At 37.2% G+C, this 19978-nt stretch overlaps 1 protein-coding gene across 3 annotated transcripts; it reads left to right on the forward strand.

The window, feature by feature from the left end:
• Positions 1–1706: 1706 nt before the first annotated feature.
• On the forward strand, positions 1707–19549 carry LOC126758020 (alpha-(1,3)-fucosyltransferase C). 3 transcript variants are annotated; one of them, XM_050472003.1, is made up of 3 exons: positions 1707–1760; positions 14837–15897; positions 18541–19549. In XM_050472003.1, the coding sequence occupies exons 2-3, from the start codon at positions 15029–15031 to the stop codon at positions 18977–18979; spliced, it is 1308 nt and encodes a 435-aa protein (XP_050327960.1). In that variant the 5' UTR covers positions 1707–1760; positions 14837–15028; the 3' UTR covers positions 18980–19549. The 3 variants fall into 3 exon arrangements, with proteins under 3 accessions (XP_050327960.1, XP_050327959.1, XP_050327961.1); XM_050472002.1 differs by having other exon boundaries at positions 1718–1907; XM_050472004.1 differs by lacking the exon at positions 1707–1760 and adding an exon at positions 2822–3102.
• The last annotated feature ends 429 nt before the right edge of the window (positions 19550–19978 follow it).

Here is a 19978-nt window from a genome sequence, read left to right on the forward strand (position 1 = left end):
GAGAAAAATCCTTTGTTCGATATTTTTATTATTATTATTTTTTATTTTGGCATAATAATTAAGAACAGCAAGCAAAGCAAATGGATCTGGTAGTCAACGAGGGCAAGACGGAATATCTTCTGTCATCAAACAAACACGAGCCACATTCGCGCCTTGGCTCCCACGTCACTGATGGCAGTCATAACTTCGAAGTCGTAGAGAGTTTCGTTTATCTTGGAACCAGCATTAACAGCAACAACAAAAACTCTTGCCAACAAGTACTACTTGGGGGACTGAGTAGGCAACTGAGAAGTAAAGTCCTCTCTCGACGTACAAAGGCAAAACTCTCCAAGTCACTCATCATCCCCGTGCTGCTATACGGGCTTGGACGATGAAAACATCTGATGAGATGGCGTTACGAGTTTTCGAGAGAAAGGTTATGCCAAAGATTTAAGGTTCTTTGCGCATTGGCAACGGCGAGTACCGCTGTCGATGGAGTTGTAGGGGATATTGGGTTGTAAAAAAGTAGCGGTATTTTCGCTAGTTGGCGTTGAAAGCGCGTAGTTCTAGTTTTATTCGTCGCGTCGGGTCATGCTATACCTTTTTGGAAAGCTCATTTCACGCGCTAACACCTTGGAACCAGTATTAATTCATCAACAATGTCAGCTTTGAAATCGGAAGAAGTAAAGTCCTCTCTCGACGAACAAAGACCAAACATGGCATGAACGATGACAACATCAGATGAGTCGACGTTACAATGTATGAGATATACGACGACATTGACATAGTTCAGCGAATTAAGAGACAACGGCTACGCCGGCTAGGTTATGTGGTCCGTAAGGATGAAAACACTCCACCTCTGACAAATTATCCAAAGAGGGTCGAGGAGAACGCGTTGACCACGAACTACGTCCAGGACGGCCATCAACATCAACTGTTGATCAATACGTCTATAAAATAAAGGCCGCGCAGTAGCCGCCGGGTGAAAGGGAAGATCTCCACTCCGTTGGAAATTGGCGCCAAATTGCGAAAAGGAAGAACGACTGGCGCGCTGTTGTTAACTCTACGCCAGAGATGAAGAAGAAAAGATAAGGACAGTCCTACCAACTTAGCAAAATACATTTTTTCGAAAAACAGGGAATTTAATTACAATTTACGGCTGCTTTTTTGTCACAGTGTATGTGCTTAATTTTAATGATGGTGACAACGATTCAACTTGCTTATGTGGAATACATAGGTACATTTAACAGTAATGACGTATGTATTTACAAACATAATGTAAACAAAATCACGCTTGAGGCATTTAACTTCATTTTCCCTTAATAAAAAATAAAAACAAAAAAATTTTGCTTTTTGCTATTTTCCGCATAAACGTGATACATTTTATTTGCATGTCGACATATCTACTTATATACAATATCCATATACATACATACATATGTCCATATGTATTTATTTATATTTTTTATACGCTGACTTTATGTGTTGTATATATGCATATGTATATATATATGTATGTATATACATACATATATGTATATCGACATGTGCATGTATGTATGTATGACACACACACTTGCTTGTAAATATATATACAATAAATATATTTAATTTTTGTGCGTTTGCTAGTACGTTTGCATGTATGTACATATGTATGTATGTGTGTAGTATAAGCACATTGCAGCACTAGAAATTGTAGTTTCCAGCCTTCTCGTTGACCATCTTATAGAACAGTTGCATTTTGTTGCTGTAGGCGTTTGGAACTGTGTGGCGATTCTCCAGTTAGTATTTCTTTTTGTGAACTACATAGTGTTTTTTGTTATTGTCGAAATACGAAAAATAAATAGAGGTGACTTATTTGTTACATTGTCGGCCTGACCATTGGCACTTGTAAATTAATGACGGCCGGCTGTGTGCTCATTGTACCGGTATGTACATACATACATACATATGTAACGTTGTAATTAGCGAAGACTTGGGGTGACCGCGAAAGAATCGTTAGCGGCTGACTTAATTGTTCGAGCATTTCTTAAATGCTATTAAGAAAGTATATACATACATACATACATGTAGTTAAAAAAACTACAAAAAATAGATTTAAACATACATAATAGGGAGTTCCATTCATTACTCATCCGCACCGGCCGATGGCGTCACTATCACAAATGAATTTCACTATGTCTTTTAGACGGCTACGGCTGTCAAAATTTTAGCCGAAACGGATTCGCAGTTTCCTTGTGTTCGCGTGCGCAAACGGGCTTGTCCGCGAATTTTAGAGAAATGGAAAAAGAGCAATTCGGGCAATGGTTCGCTTGTTTTTCGAAGGTGAAAATATTGAATATGTGATTTTGACAGCTCGTGCTGGTGCGCAAACGGGCTTGTCCGCGAATTTTAGAGAAATGGAAAAAGAGCAATTCGGGCAATGGTTCGCTTGTTTTTCCGACAGCTCGTGCTGGCCGTTTTATTTACGGATTTGTGGTAAAACGCTCGGAAATTGTGCGAGAGTATTAAGCAAGTGACGATTTCGAAAAAAGATGAAGAATGTCCATAGAAAAGTTATCTTCTCAGTTGAGACCAATTCCAATTCAATTGGCCAATGCCAATCTGGCTTATTGGCTTCGTTAATAAATAAAACTGCCGCTTTGAGGTGAGTCAAATGCACGTGTGGCTCAGGAATTCCAATTGCATCTCCAAAATATACCGTTTGGTGCGGGTTGTGGTATGATGGCATCATTGAGCCTTATTTATTTCGAAAATAGGCAGGAAATACCAGCAAAACCAAGCGTTGTAAAAAGATCTTGACCGACTTTTTTTCGCAGAATTTGATGAAATCGACGATCTCTATTTCCAACAAGACGGTGCGCCGCTTCATGTTTGACGTCTAATCATGAACACAATGCGTGCAAAGCTTGGCGGCTCTTTAATTTCGGAAAAATTATCCAATCAAATGGGCCAAGATCATGCGATTCAACGTGTCTAGATAATAGGTATGTTAAATCAAAGTTATGCGCCAATCAACCAGCAACGCTCAAGAAGCTCAAAGACAACATTCAGACCACAATAGACGAAATTCCAGCAGAAATGCTGCACCGGATCATCGAAAATTGGTGTAAATGGGTGGAGGTAAGTATGAACACGGAGCCCTGGTGGCTATTTGGCAGACATTTTGCTCAAATCATAAATGGCATACAAATATCTGCACAACAAAAAAAATCAGAATTTGAGTATTTTATTTCATTTAATGAGTTTCATCGACGCATGTTAAGTTTTTATGAGCCACATCCAGGTGCCCTCTAATCATGCTACCATAGAAAGTAACGTGATAACGTGTCCACGATCTTGCCCAATTGATGATGTGCTCGAAAATGGCTATCTCAGAATAAAACGTATCAAAAGACCATGATCTCGTATTGACAGACCGCCAATAGACGCTTTGCGAGATAGTTGAGACAATAATTTCAAAAGATATGGTGGGTGCCAAAAGATTTAGTATGCTGTTTCGCGGCCGTCGACAAAACATGGATCTACTTATGCACATCAGAGACCAGAAAATAGTTGAAGCAATCGACTTAACCCAGTGAACCTGGCCGCAGACAATCCTATCGGCCGGAAAGGTACGCGCCGAGGTTTCCGAAAACGGCTATCTTGGTAGAAAACGTGAAAAAAGTTCATAATCTTGTATTGACAATCCGTTGATCGAAGCGGTGCGAGATAGTTGAGACAAACATATCAAAAGATGTGGTGGGTGCCAAAAGATTTAGTACGCTGTTTCGAGACCGTCGACTAAACACGAATCTACCTGTCATCACCATCAGCGACCAGAAGTAATATCGACTTAATCCGGCGAACCTGTCCGAAGTAGAAGAAGACAGTTCTACCGGCAGGAAGGTCACGATCAGTTGCACAAAAAACGGGTGTCTCAGAAGAAAACGTCTAAGCTACAGTCGAAGCAATCGACTTAACCCGGCGAATTTGTTCGGGGAAGGAGAAGACAGTCCTAACGGCGGAAAAGGTCACTGTTTTATGTTATTCCCAAGGTGTTACTGACTATTAAGAGTCGGGAAATTGATTACAGGGCTCCGCTGTGCTGAATTAAACTGTTTTGTTTGGTGACGAAGAAATTGATTGCAAAACATGACAAAGCACCGGATCATATTTTCACAATTGCCACGGTCAAATCAGGCGAAATAGGCTAGGAACTGCTGCCCCATCCACCGTATACTTAAAACTAGCACATTTTCTTGCCAAACTTGGAAAAAAAAACTCTTGCCGGCCAGAAATTTGCGTCCAATTATAAAACATATTTTTCGGGCGGCATATACTGGGTAGTGGCAAAAGTCGTTTCGTATTTTATCAATAGTTGTCGTTGCAGTCGTATATCTGCAGTGCTACCAATCACATTGTGCCATACCATATAGTGTTAGAAAGGTGGTATTTTAAGCTATTTAACAAAAAAAAGATTAAAGTTGTTCAAAAACGAGTGAAAAAAATTAAGAAATTCGCTATATTTTGAAATTTTTGTATAAAAAAGGGAAAAATGCCACGAAAGCCACCAATGAAATTTGTGAAGTTTACGGAGACGATGCTGAATCAGTTCGTGTAGCACAACAATGGTTCGCTCGCTTCCGTTCCGGAAATTTCGATGTGAAAGATGCACCTCGCTCTGGTCGACCTATCGTCGAAAAAGTCGATGAAATTATGGAAAGGATTGACCAGGACCGTCACATAAGCAGCCATGACATCGCTAAGGAACTTAACATTCATCATCAAACGGATTTGAACCATTTAAAAAAGGCTGACTACAAAAAGAAGCTCGATGTTTGAGTACCTCATGAATTGTCTGCGAAAAATTTAAGGGACCAAATTAACATCTGCGATTCTTTGCTGAAACGAAATGAAATCGAACCATTTCTGAAGCGAATGGTAACAGGAAACGAAAAGTGGATCAAATACGACAACAATGTGCGAAAAAGATCTTGGTCCAAGCGTGGTGAAGCTCAACAAATGGTCGCACAGCCAGGATTGACGCCTCGAAACGTTATGCTGAGTGTTTGGTGGGATTCGAAAGGAATCATCCACTATGAGCTGCTCCAGCTTGGTTAAACGATTGATTTTATATTTTACTGTCAACAACTGATGAGATTGAAGCAGGCAATTGAAAAAAAAACGGGCAATGCAGAACCCCCTTAATGGAGTAAAGTTGGCTTCAAGAGAAGCCTGTGAAAATTACTTGTCGCAGTTTTTTGCCGAGAAACCAGAAAAGTTTTACACTGATGGAATAAATCTCTAGCTGAAAATGGCAAAAAGTGGTCGACCAAAATAGTACATATTTGGTTCACTAAAGTTCATTAGAAATACAAAATAAAAATAAGTTGAAGTTTGACTATAAATACGAAAAGACTTTTTCGACCACACAATATGTACATAAATAGTAATTTTTTTCAAAAAATTTTTTACGTTTTCTAACTTAGCACATATCGGAAGGCGCTCGTGTAATCGACAAATTAATATTAAATAAATTTCAGCATTTTCCTAGTGAAAAATCTGAGATAATAGCGCAAATGTGCCTGCCTTCAAAAATAGTGTATAAAAAAATAAATAAAAATAAATAATTTGAATTAAATAAATGAGTTATCTTTTTGCCCACAACATTGTAATTATTGCTGAGTAATCTGCGCACGTAACTGCACGAATGAATATTCATAATGAGCAGTTTTAGAGTGACTAATATGAGTATGTATGTATGTATGTATATTTTTTCAATAAGTTGAGATAGCGTTTTCTAGTAAGAACAACAGCAAAAGCAGTGTTGTTTCAGTGCTCCCAACATCCCCTTGCTAAAACACCTGTGTGTATTACTCGTATTAAAAAAATTACTTCATACAAACAAATGTGGGTGTATTTGTTGTAACTAATTCCATAATGAAAAACCAAATAAGAAAAATAAAAATAAATTAAAAAAAAACCCATTTCTATTCTATTGTTGAATGTGAGAATTCTTGTCTAACTATTTGAAGTGCATCAAGAATATGAAATTAATTAAACTGTAAATGTATGTATTTATGTACGTACGTATGTATACATATGTTCAAGCATGACGAATGTCGATCGTACGGCTGTGAGTATTTACTTGTGCACACATACTTACATACATACATATATATGTATGTGTAACAAAATGATAAAAATTTAATTCAATCCAGAAATATGTGTTACTATGCTTGAAATGTGAAAATGATTTGATACAAAAAAATATTTTTTCAGAAAAATATGCAGTGAAAAAAAAGTTTGCGTAAAAGATGTTTTTGTGAAGAAACTCAATCAAACATACCATTTCTTGCATAGTATATAAAAATAACAAAAAGTCTTTTCGTATTTTTAATCAAACTTCAACTTATTTTTGTTTATTTATAATGAACTCTAATGATCCAAATATGTACCGTTTTGGTCGATCATTTCTTGCCATTTTTCCGCTAGAGACATTATTCCATCAGTGTGAAACTTTTCTGGTTTCTCGGCGAAAAACTGCGACATGTAATTTTCACAGGCTTCTCTTGAAGCTAACTTTACTCCATTAAGGGAGTTCTGCATTGACCGAAACAAATGGTAGTTCGATGGTGTAAGGTCAGGGCTATATGGTGGATGGATCAAAACTTCCCAGCTAAGCTCGCCCAGTTTTTGCCGAGTCAACAAAGATGTGTGTGGTCTAGCATTGCTCTGATGGAAGACGAAGCCCTTTCTGTTGATCAGTTCTGGCCGTTTTTTCGATTACTAAATTCAATCTCATCAGTTGTTGACAGTAAAATATAAAATCAATCGTTTAACCAATCTGGAGCAGCTCATAGTGGATGATTCCTTTCAAATCCCACCAAACACTCAGCACAACGTTTCGAGGCGTCAATTCTGGCATTGCGACCATTTGTTGAGCTTCACCACGCTTGGACCACGATCTTTTACGGACATTATTGTCGTATTTGATACACTTTTTCGTTTTCTTTTGCCATTCGCTTCAGAAATGGTTCGACTTCATTTCGTTTCAGCAAAGAATCGCAGTTATTAATTCCGTTCATTAAATTTTTCGCAGATAATTCATGTGGTACGCAAACATCGAGCTTCTTTTTGTAGCCAGCCTTTTTTTAATTGGTTCAAAATCGTTTGGTGATTAATGTTAAGTTCCTTAGCGATGTCATGACTGCTTTTGTGACGGTTTTGGTCAATCTTTTCCATAATTTCTTCGACTTTTTCATCCATAGGTCGACCAGAGTGCATCTTTCTCATCGAAATTTCTAGAACGGAAGCGAGTGAACCATTGTTGTGCTACACTAACTGATACCGCATCGTCTCCGTAAACTTCACAAATTTCATTGGTGGCTTGCATGGCATTCGTCCCTTTTTTATACAAAAATTTCAAAATATAGCGAATTTCTTTATTATTTTCACTCATTTTTGAACAGCTACAACTTTTTTTCAACATAGCCAAATTAAAAAAAAAAAAAAAACTAAAGGAAGTTCTATTTTTAACACAAATAAAGAAACAATAATTGCTTGACTAAGACATCGACTAACACTTTAGCGTGTTTGTTTTGTGCAATTTTCTCCCATTCAGATATCAAAGCTTCTTTAAGAGTCTCATTGAATGTTATATTGATCTTGCGGATCTTCTTTTTCAACATACCATATTCCAAATATGTTCTATGGGGATTATATCCGTAGTTTGGGGAGGCGTATTTAGTTGCTTAGTAGAACCAGTCCGTGACGGGATATGAGGTACATATCAGTGATCTGCAGTGAATACTTGGCTTATGAATACACTCTCATATTCATGAATCACCCCCAATATTCACTCACACTTGCTCTCACTAAAAATATTATCTTCTCACAATCACATGGCTTGCTTGTGTAATAATGAGTGTGAATATGTCTCACAATCACTTATCGCTCACACTTGGCTTGGCTTGCTTCTCTGTATACAATTGTTTGAGCTATTCGTTGCTTACCATTAGATGAGTTGAAAGGCTCATGAATACATTCACTAATAAGTGGCTCATTGTTTATTCATGAATACATTCACAAATTCCGTGCCTATTCAAAATATATTTTATACCTACGCGGAGGGGTTTTAAAAGGAACGAAACGCGCGATTGTAGTGACGTCAAAACTGAAACTTCTTTGTTTATTATCCTTTTATTGAATTATTTTCTTAAGCTTTATCTTACATTCTAGAAATTGGAGAGCATAGGTAGATGAGTCCCTGAAGTTTATACCTACGCGGAGGTTTTTTAAAAGGAACGAGTGAGTCTATTGACTTCGTAAAAACTACAAAACTGAAACTTATTTGTTTCTTATCCTTTTATTCAATTATTTCTTAAGCCTAAATGCAAAGCTTTATCTTACATTTTAGAAAATGAAGAGCTTAGGTAGATGAGTCCCTGAAGTTTATACCTACGCGGAGGGGTTTTAAAAGGAACGGGTGAGTTTATTGACTTCGTAAAAACTATAAAACTGAAACTTCTTTGTTTCTTATCACAAATTCCATCTTCACCAATTACTTCAACATCAAATACGTCTTCACCTGCAAATGACCTGAACTTCTTTTTTCCAAATATTTCAAACATGGGCGCGCAGGAACGTATCGAAGATGAGATAGATCGATATTTTACAGAAAGAATACAATTTGATAACGACTTTGACGCAATTCAATGGTGGAAGCAACATAAAGCTAACTTTCCAAGCATATCAAAACTTGCACTTAAAATATTAACTATACCGGCAAGTAGTGCGGCGTCTGAACGTGTATTTTCCTTGGCAGGCAATTTAATAACTGATAAAAGAAATCGACTTGCACCCAAAACCGTAGATAAAATAATATTCCTGAATTCAATATTTAAGACTAACTAATATGGCAATAAGACCTTAGAAACTTAAAAAACAAAAATATACAATGATATTGAGAAGTAATTTTGTGCAATACCTCAATCTTAATATATATTTAGAAGCTATACTTATAATATATACTTGTATCTTTGGAGTTGAATCTTATGTATGTACATAAATCTTGAAGTAAATTTTATGCTTATTATTTTTATTTTTTACCGAAATTAACTGAAGTTTGTTATTTAGTTTTTTGATAATAATTCATGTAATTTTTATACCATTAAAGTGACGTGATTTTTATTTTTAATTTTAATTCCATTGAAAGGAACTGAATTATCATTTTATAAAATAAAATGTAATATTATAAGTGATAACATAATAATGTAAGTATGTATGTATATGTGATTTTTTTTAATAATAGAGAAAATTAACACAAAATATGAAAATCCAGTTTTTTTATTTCATTATATCTAGTCATTATTAGAACCAGTTACAAAATCCTTGTTGTTATACAATAATATAATAGTAACTCTTACTAATTTCGTAATGGATTTCTTAGCCTTTGGTTCATATCGTTACGGCTCAAGTGGCTTGCGCACAATTGAGCTTCTTCGTATATTCACAAGTGTTTTGTATTCATGAATGTCAGAGAATCCTAAGCAAAGATTCATAAGTATTGTGAGCTCATAAGCAAACACTTGTGAATATATGCTTCATACAAGCTAAGCAGCTCACAAGCCAAAACTCTCTCTCTCATAATTGTAAGTGAGCAGTATTCACACTTATACTCATTCCGTGAATAATTTGCTTGCTTCATACTCAATTTTTCGCAAGTGGCTCAAAGTTGTGTTTAACTCATTCACTGCAGATCACTGGTACATATGCTTAGGATAATTGTCCAGAATCAATAAATACTAATTTTCCAACCCCTGCTCTTGCCATTTACACCCACACCATTACAGTTTACACTTGGAGTTACATTTTTTATATGTATTTAAGGGGTTACATGGGTTTCCTCGTGTAAAAAACAGCATTTTTCAAAAATTCTTTCTAAGAGTTGTGTTCATGACAGTTCCAGTTTGTGTCAGTAAACAACTGGAGTTAAAGGAAACACTGTATATCTCTATCTCAATATTAAAAAATAGTCACAACAATTAGGCGGCGCAGTAAAAGCCACTCTTGTAATTATTTTAAACACTATTTAGATGTAAAAGGGAAAATGAACATGCAAAAAACCATTTGCGATTCCAGTACATTAGACTAATTACAAGCGCACGAGTATGTGCGGCCCATTAAGCCATGTCCTTGTCGTGGAATTGGTGGGTTTCCATGTAAAACTACACATCTACATACACAAATTCATATGTGTTTATGGCGTGCACGTGTTTATTGACCATTATTTGCCGTTGGTTGATTCGATACCAGCGACTGCCAACAACAATGATACGAATATGTAAACTTTGGCAAACAAAAATATACGCGGCAGGCTAATCTCTAAAGGGCAATAACACAAAAGCGGCGATTTCGAGTCATTATTCACCCTTTGCTGCGTTGAAATCAATAATGTTGAGTGAATTTTTTGCGATTATTTAAATAAAGGTATTCCTGAGATTCTTTGCAGTGAGTCCAATAATGATGTCACTCTTACGATTTGATAGGTCACAGTTTTTGGGATATCGAACTGAAAATTTGCATTCGTCCTTTTCTTTCCAAGAAGCTACCGATTTGTCGGCAGAGGCGATATCGGATGAATATATAATATAGCTGCCATACGAACTAAACGATCAAAATCCAATCCGTCTATAGAACATTCTTCTTAGATACGATATATTCACTAAATTTAACATGAATTATTTTACAGCCCAGATGCGATATCCACCAAAATCATTCGAACGGACTCGCGAGAGATGACGAGCTAATCTGCCGTCTCTCTAACAATTGCTTGAATTAATATGGTAATCAGTTGAAGGTGTCGAGGGTGTTATAGAACGAGGCTTGTCTTCGACGATCTCTTGACCATCTTTGAAGGATTTGTACCACTCGTAGGCAACAATTCCGTGCACGAAATTTAGTTAGTAATACAAGATTTGAGACAAATTCTTTGTTCGATATTTTTATATAAAAATCGCAGCGCACAACTGAGGTGTACCGACTTAAGCAGCTGCTGTTAACAAAAAAATGTTAACAAACTGGTTGACAGATCGCGTTCATCATATGTGACATAGTAATTAAGGACAGTCCGGCCAACTTATTATAGAAAAATAGATTTTTTTTTAAATATCATTTGCCCGAGGAATTTGAATCATAATTTCTGGGAACTTTTTTATCACAATGTATATTTCAATATGTTTCTAATTGGATTTTCCTAGACGATTGTTTTTTTCTTTTCCACGACGCATTACTAAATTTGAAGTCGTTTATGTTTTTAACGTTTCCTAGAAAAAAATAGCCGAGCTTGCGCTGTCCATGCATTGCGTATTGTTTTGGGGTTCGTTTGTCAAAGAGTGGGTTAGGCAAAATTTTATGTCAAATACCATTCTGTATATGTTTATTCACGTCAAATATTTGAATGTACGCAGTACTAATTAATCGCCATATATAGAACAGGTGCCTATATTTGTATTTTTGGTCAGCAAGACGTGAAATTCGTGCGGCTTCGCTTCATTGCTATAATTGAGTATTATTTAGATTGTTCGTTATTGTAGTGTTATGAGTAAAAATATTGTTTTGGGACTATTTACACTAGATTAAGTAGCAGCGTTAGTAATTGCTGACTCACTAATCATTATTACCCATATTTTGAAAAACGGTTATACACCCGCTAATTCCATACTTTCTCTTCCAACTGATATTAGCTACATGCACACATTTTGCTTATTATAGCATAACATTACAAAACAAGCTGCACAGTAGGAATTCTCTTTTCATAGTTGTATCCAGAACGGGGTATAAATACAGGGTATATTAAGTTTGAACAAAATTTGTAACCTCAACGGGAAATAAATATTGAAGATTCTATAAAGTATATATGAATGTATACATATTTTTTTTCATTTAATGATCAACGTGACGAGCTGAGTATGCGCGAATTCCCTCAGTTTTCGAGATATCTATCTGAAGTTTTACAGATGTTCCCAAGAAGCCGATATCGTAGAAATAGCATCATATGTCAATCAAACTGACCGATCAAAATCAAGATAAACCCTTTCATAAAAGGTTTATTTCTATAAGTAACCTTATTAGATCACAAACAATCTTAACAGATCGTAAACAATTACAAATTAAATTTTGATTAACACAGGGACACATTGCATATGTTACGAAAAAATATGTTAAAAGAGAGGTTTTTGCAGTAGTCGTAAGACCTCTCTCGACAAATTCTGATAATACAAGGTCTGTCGCAAAAGAAAAAGAACTTTTTAAATATAACTGTTTCTGGTGACGCCACCTATTGGTGAGTATATGAAATAAAAAGTTTGATCTCCTGTTGACATTTCGTAAAAATTTTAAGACAATTGGATAACTACAATCGATGTTATCGATCAAACAGTGGCAGCAGCTTTTGGTCATCGGTCGTAAAATGCAAAGAGCAAATATTAAATTTTGTTTTAAACTTGGGAAAATGTTTACTGAAACATTTCAAATGATGAAAAAAGTTTATGGTGATTAGTGCCTATCCCGTAGTAATGTGCATGAGTTGTTTAAGCGATTCCAAGAAGGTCGTGAGGACCTCTGTGACGATCATAAGTCGGTCGTCTTCAGAAGTCAAAAATAAAGACAATGCTGATTTGTTTTTACGATTCCGAGGGTATTGTACACCGAGAGTTCGTCCCACCTGGCCAAACGATTAATGCGGTGTTTTACATTGGTGTTATGAAGCGTCTTTTGTCAAGCATTCGTCGCGCTCGACCACAATACCGTGAGGCAGGGTCTTGGCGCCTGTTGCACGATAATGCGCCGTGTCATCGGTCGGCGCTTGTCACTGATTTTTTGACAAAAAACTCCATATTAACCATTAATCACTCACCCTACTCACCTGATCTGGCACCCTGTAATTTTTACCCATTTGGAAAACTTCATTTGCCCATGAAAGGACACTGGTTTCAGGACATTTCAGCTATCCAAAAGGCGACGACCGATATTCTCAAGAGCATTCCGAAAAATGACCTTAAACACTCATTTGAAATGCTAATTGACCGGGATAAACGCTGTATCGAAGCACAAGGAAACTACTTTGAATAAAAAAATTAAACTTTTGAAAAATATTAATTTTTTGTTATTTTTTTAACAGTCCTGTTTCTTTTGCGACAGACCTTGTAACATATGTACATATCTGTTCAGAAACTGTCGTCTCTAATATGGAAATCTTCTGAGCATTAAGTGCATTCCTCCCTGTTAACATATTGATTTCAGTAACCAAAACATTTGTATATACCTTTTCACCTTTGTTCGTCGAAAAGTACAGTTGATATCTTGCGTCCTGAGGTTTCTTTAATCGGTTCCCCAAACTCATATTTTTACAAACAGATGAAGACCGAGTTGAAAAACAACTGAAACTGCGGTTTACAACTGATAATAGTGACTCCGTTTTAATCGAGCTCGCGAGTACCTGAACTACATTTTCCATACGCATCCGAGGCAATTAAATATTTGAGAATAATTTTGATATATTCCCAGATTTTTCACCGGGCACAAATTGGTAAAAAGAATTCTCATATGGCTTGTTCTTTATTTACATATGAAAGAAAGGTTTTTAAAAAACAATTATAGAGTATAATTATGAAAATGTAACTATTTGAAAATCAGTTGTCAAAACACAAGAACAAAGTTAATGAAACAGCTGGCTTGTCCCAGCTGTGAGCAAAGTCTGAGTTTCACATACCTCATGGATAGAAGACTTTTGGTAAATTTTGTAAAAGATCATCGAAGACATGCCTCGTTCTGAACGACCTTCGACCTTTTCAACTGATGAAAATATTAAAAAAGTGTAGGATATGGTGCTTGAGAATTATCAGGAAAGATTTAGGGAGATAGCAAGAGAGCCTTACATCTCTCGCGAGTCCATTTGAATGATTTTGGTGGATATTTTGAGTATGAACGCGTTCTTGCTAGACTCGTCCCGATAAAGCTGAATTTTTTTTTAAAGATTACCGTAAACAGGTCGCTTTAAACATGCTTGATCGTGCGAATCCCGATCCCACATTCATGGAGAGCATTATAACTGCCGATGAGACATGGATTTATAAGTTTGATATGAAAGCAAGCCAACAATAATCGAAATTGAGGTAAAAAACGAGCCGAAACGAAAAAAAAAACACGCCAAAGCCGCTCAAAAATCAAGGTGATGCTGATTGTTTTTTTCGATATTCGGGGTTTGGTGTATTATGAATTTGTTTCGGAGGGACACACGGTGTGTAAGGAGTTCTATTTGACCGTATTGTGGCGACTGTGTAAGAACATCCGTCGAAAACGACCGAAATTGTGGAAGAACAATCGAAGCTATCGGATGATTTTTCTTCGAGTTACAGCTGCAGCCAATTTGAGAAATATAGTTTCGAAAAGAACGCGTTTAAAGAAAAGCTGATTGGACTTTATCTTACACAAAAACTATAGAAGTATGTGAAGACAAAAACAAAAAAAACAAATTTCACACTAGGTGTGCCTCAAAACAAAAGTATTCTCCTCTATTTCTTTGTTTACCCTTCTACCCGCTGGGCTTAGTCGTATATGTACTTGTATTTGCTTAGTACAGAGATAGTGTGGCTTGCTTCGCGGTAGTGCCCTACGAAACATATGTACGTACATGTGTGTAAATATTTACCAATGCCAAAAATTGAGATTATGTACTTACAGGTTTGACAAACATTTCTACATTCTACACATTTCTTGTCTATAACTACATACATACATACAACTACATGTTTGGGTTGAGTATCTACTAATGATTAAGTATTTTGTGTATGATCTCCTATGTATTTAATAGCGTCACCGGCACATGCTTATCTAATCAAATAAACAACTCAGCGATGGACTGAAGTGCGAACTTTGCGCGGCAAGAAGTGAGCTAATCGAAGAACTATTATCGATACTACATAACTACATCGCGACATACAGACAAATTTCGGTTGGCCAATCGGTGGTTGAATCGAGCACGCACTCATTTGTTGGCGCTGCCATGCGTTATACCGAACGCCGGTCTATTGACGCTTCGCTGCTCGAGCGTAGTGGCGATGAGGAAGCGAACGCAGTTGAAAACGTCGCGTACGTAACGAAGGACACGATGTACAAACGTAAAAAGTGCACCATACTGCTCGTGATTTTTGTGACTTGTGTCAGTTTTCTGGGTATCGTGCATTTGCTGAGTAATGCGCCCGAATTTAATCAGTACCGAATATTACGCGCCTATCAGCAACAAATTCGAAATGAAGCAACAGCTGTCGACGCCGGCCGACCGCGCACCATACTCTTGTGGAATAGTTTTTTCAAAAATAAACGTTGGGGCTTCGACGAGGATACGCTTGGTCCGGACTACTTTCGCGATAAAATGAATTGTCCGGTGTACCGTTGTGATTTGACGAATAACCGCGACTTTTTGCCTGCAATTGAAATGTACGATGCAGTGCTCTTCCATGTGGCCGAACCGTTTCCGCTATTGCATTCCGTGCCGCGCGTACGTGCGCCGCATCAGCTGTACGTGTTTGCCTTAATGGAACCGCCGGGCGAGACTAAACATGTGCTCTCCGACGAGGGTGGCTTCTACAATTTGACCATGAGCTACCGACTCGATTCGGACCTGCTGTGGCCCTATCAAATGTTCGAAGATATTGAAACTGGCGCAGAAGTGGCGCCGGCGATCCGGCCCACGTGGCGTCAACCGCCAGCCGTGTGGAATGACACGAACGTTTCGCAGTTATGGGAGGGTAAAACTCGTATGGCCGCTTGGTTTGTGTCGCATTGTGAGACGCTGTCGAAACGTGAAAAATTGGCAGCGGCATTGCAGGAGCACATTCCCGTGGATATTTATGGGAAATGCGGCAATTTCAGGTGAGTTGCTTATACGAATATAGAAAATAATTAGTGAAGACTCGAAACTACGAGCAGGCAGAAAAGTCACTTTCGATTATTACATAATATGAGCCATTTTGAGGCATAGGAACTTTGAGGACTAACGCTTGAACCGCTGCTCATATTCGCATTGCAAATCGAAGCGACAACGCGGCGTACTTTTTCCAAGCATTATATAATTGTTGTTGTAATTATATTGATATATAGATAATATGAATCAGATAAGATAGTATCTAGCCTAATAGCCTTATTTCAGAAATACGAAATTTATGACACATTTGTCGAGTTGTTCAAACGGTAGGAAATACTCATGCCTGTCATGGCGGTAATAAGTCTTATTTATCGCACGTTTGATAAGATTAACAAGCTATTGTATTCAGCAGGTAACACAGTAATAACTGTAAACAATGAAAAGTTACGGATAAAAAACATTTGTATGTAAAATTATGTGCGAGAAAAGTGAAACTTTTCCAAGCGTGTGTAAAATAATGAATGCACTAAAGATAAGATTACCAATGCCTAATAATATTAAATCAAAGCAGTATTTATTATTACATACGTATCAGCAGCTTTCAGTTATTAATACTGTTTTATTATTGCTTTGTAATGATTGAAGAGCATTGCAATAAAGGTAATTCCTGTTAAAAGGCGATGGCAACCGATTTAAAGGTAATCTGAGACATTAGTATACATAAGGGAATCGTTTTAAGCTTGTTTCAGATTGTTGTTCTTAATGCAATATTTATTATATCGATTCCGATGGAAGAGAAGGACGATGTGAACGATGTGACTTATATGTACGTTTAGAGCGCACCTATTAGAGCTGCCCTCGCCACGATGTTTAAAACGCGTTTGGCGACTTTAACGCCAGAGTGGGCAAAGAAGGTATATTTATGTAGCATCCCCAAATGGGTTGAGGCTGATCGACTTCGCCGGGCCCGAAATAGGATTATCTGTAGAACTAGATTTCAGTATAGGAAAATTCATCAAGCTACTTGGCTCTCTCCGGATCGAAAAACCACCAACCAGATCGATCATACTATGATAAGCGAAAGACATATCTCCAGTGTGTTAGACGTGCGTACGCTCCGAGTTCGTAACGTCCACTCGGACCACTATTTTGTTGCAGCGTAGATACACACTCGCTTCTGTGCACGTAAATAAACACAAGTAAGTTTAGATGTCGAGAAGCTGCAATCACAGACAGCCGAATGATTTTCTGCCTAACTTGCACTCCTGCTCCTCTGAGAACACTTATCAGCAACTCAATCTAAGGAAACTGTGCGACGGTATTTCAAGCTCCTAACGCAAGGCTGCAAACGAAACCTTTGGTTTTCGGAAAGTGCAAAAGAACTGGTACGACTACGAATGCCATGTCACATTGGAGCGAAAACATACTGACTACCTCGCAACGTTACAATCGACCATAGGAGAAAACAAGAAGAGGGAAGCGAGCCGCATTTGCAGACAAAATAAGAGAGAGGTTAAAATGCATGAGTACGAAGAGCTTGATAAGCTGGACAACAGGGGTAATGCTCGAAAATTCTATGAAAAGGTGCGACGAGACAAAATCAAGAGAGAGGTTAAAATGCCTGAGTATACTGAAATTATGGAGGGAATACTTGTCCAGTGTGCTGTATAGCATAGTGAAAGCATAACATCTGGAGATGCTAAACCCGATTAGCCCAACCGATGACGATGGAACAGACGTTCCATTGCCTGACCATGAAGAAGTGCGAAGAACAACAAAGCGGCGGGGCCGATAGATTGCCGGACGAGCTATTCAAATACGACAGCAAAAGACTGATGAGAAGCACGTATCAGTTTCTTTGTAATTGGAAATTAAGTGTGCTCTGCCTAATCCACAAAAAGGGAGACGGGACAACGGCGAATGCCGCAGTCGATGGAACTATAAGCTGTACGACGACATTGACACACTTGTAGTTCAGCGAATTAAGAGACAACGGCTACTCTGGCTAGGTCATGTTTTCCGAATGGATGAGAACACTCCAGCTCTGAGATTTTTCGAAGCAGTACCCACCGGAGAAAGCAGAGGAAGACCTTCACTTAGAAGGAAAGACCAAGTGGAGAAGGACCTGTCTACACTTGCGAGTCTCCAATTGGCGCCAAACAGCGAAAAGGAATAATTCAACTTGTCTAATCATCCTGATCATTTATATATATAACTGCAAATCTAACTCGATAAGTTTTAGGTGATAAAAACAATAGTTTGGTGAACAAAACTATTATACTCTGCAACATGTTACAAAAGCATGAAAATTGTTATATTTCGGACGCTCAAACCACTTAGTGACACATAAAGTATCGGTTCCCGAATTACCAAATCGAATTTTAGGACAGCTTTATTGAAACAGGGTATTGCGATGAATTGTGACTATATACGAAAAATAAAATTTACTTCAATTTATGAATAGGGGTCAAATGGTCGGGTTTGAATAAATGTCCACAGCACTTTGTTCCAAAAATAATTTAATTAGAGCTGCTATCTTAACAAAAAAAAATTATACAAGCATATTTAAGTGGCTATTGCTAAAATATTTATATTTAGTACCTAATTTTTAAAATTAGTAACTATTTAATTATTATTTTTTCTGCTTGCAGTTGCCCCTACACCTCGAATGAATGTGATGAACTATTGGATAAAAGTTATAAATTCTACTTCTCGTTTGAGAATTCGCTATGCAATGATTATGTGACCGAGAAGCTGTATAATGCTATGAAACGCTATGTGATACCAGTTGTATTTGGTGGCGCCGATTACAGTCGCTTCGTGCCACCACACTCGGTGATAGATGCTGAAGATTTCGAAACCGCTGCAGAGCTTGCTGCGTACCTTCGTTATGTGGCTACACATCCGGAGGAGTATATGCGTTACTTCTGGTGGCGACGGTATTATCGTCTGACTTTTCGTTCCCCATTTTGTGATCTCTGTGCGAAGTTGCACAGTGTACCGTTTAGGCAGAAAACACAAACATATACGGACATCGAGAAGTGGTGGATGGGTGATCAGTGTCGTTTTGAGGCTAAAATTAATTTTTAAATTTCAGAGGGTGCATAAATCTATGTAGATAAAGTGCAGTTATGTATGTCTTTATTTGTAACCTAAAGATTGGTCGGTTTTCATACTCTTAAGTAGTTATAACAAAGGAAAGTGCTGTTGTATTATAAAAGTAGTTTCTATATAAATTATTAGATGTGTATATAGGCATGATAGATAGCTGTCTTCGATTTGCCAAACACTGCAGAGCAGTGAATCGAACAAACAACTCGCATAAATGTGAAATATTCATACATATCAGAAAGAGATACAAAATAAAGGGGCTAACAATATATTCTCTTTTGCGAACCTGATACTCGAAATTTAATTTTCACTTTTACATGCAAATTTTATTGAAAAAAAAACAGAGCACAAAGTAAGGTAGCAGAGCAGTGGTGAATCGAAGACAGTTTTAAAAAATTTCATTTAGAACAGTCTTCAGTTAATAACATAAGAATATAATATATTTTGAACAAACACACTGTGCCTTCATAAATTGCCTTTCTAAGAAATATTCGACTTAAAATTTAATACAAAATGATTTTGAATAAACACTTTTGGTACTTAAATCCATATTTTTTTGTTTTATCTTAAAACATGGAAAAAGCCTTAACCTCGGTTGCACCAAACTTTATTACCCTTTACAAATACGAAAGATTTCTTACAACAACTTGAGTCTGATCGATCAGTTTGATTGCCAGCTCTATGCTATGGTAAACCGATCTGAACAATTTCTTCGGCATAATTTCATCGTTGTCCTGGACGATAATCCATGCAAAGTTCGTGAAGATATCTCGTCACATGAGAAAGTTTTCCATACAACCAACTGCCCGATTGTTCAGTTTGTACGGAAGCTATATGCTATAATAGTTCTATATCAGCCATTCAGGGTATAAAAAGGATATATCCAGTAATATATTTACTCTTGATGCGAAAGTCCAAAATAACACTGTAGACATGTAAATTTTGTGTTGCATTAGAGGTATACAACGAAAGGTAAAG

The sequence above is a fragment of the Bactrocera neohumeralis genome, chromosome 5 (genome assembly GCF_024586455.1).
Source record: "Bactrocera neohumeralis isolate Rockhampton chromosome 5, APGP_CSIRO_Bneo_wtdbg2-racon-allhic-juicebox.fasta_v2, whole genome shotgun sequence".
In the NCBI taxonomy this organism is placed as follows: Eukaryota; Metazoa; Arthropoda; class Insecta; order Diptera; family Tephritidae; genus Bactrocera; species Bactrocera neohumeralis.

Coding starts and splice junctions, on each gene's coding strand:
- LOC126758020 (XM_050472003.1), top strand. CDS start 15,029: ATGCGTTATACCGAACGCCGGTCTATTGACGCTTCGCTGCTCGAGCGT. Junction 15,898..18,540: donor GGGAAATGCGGCAATTTCAG/GTGAGTTGCTTA, acceptor TTCTGCTTGCAG/TTGCCCCTACACCTCGAATG.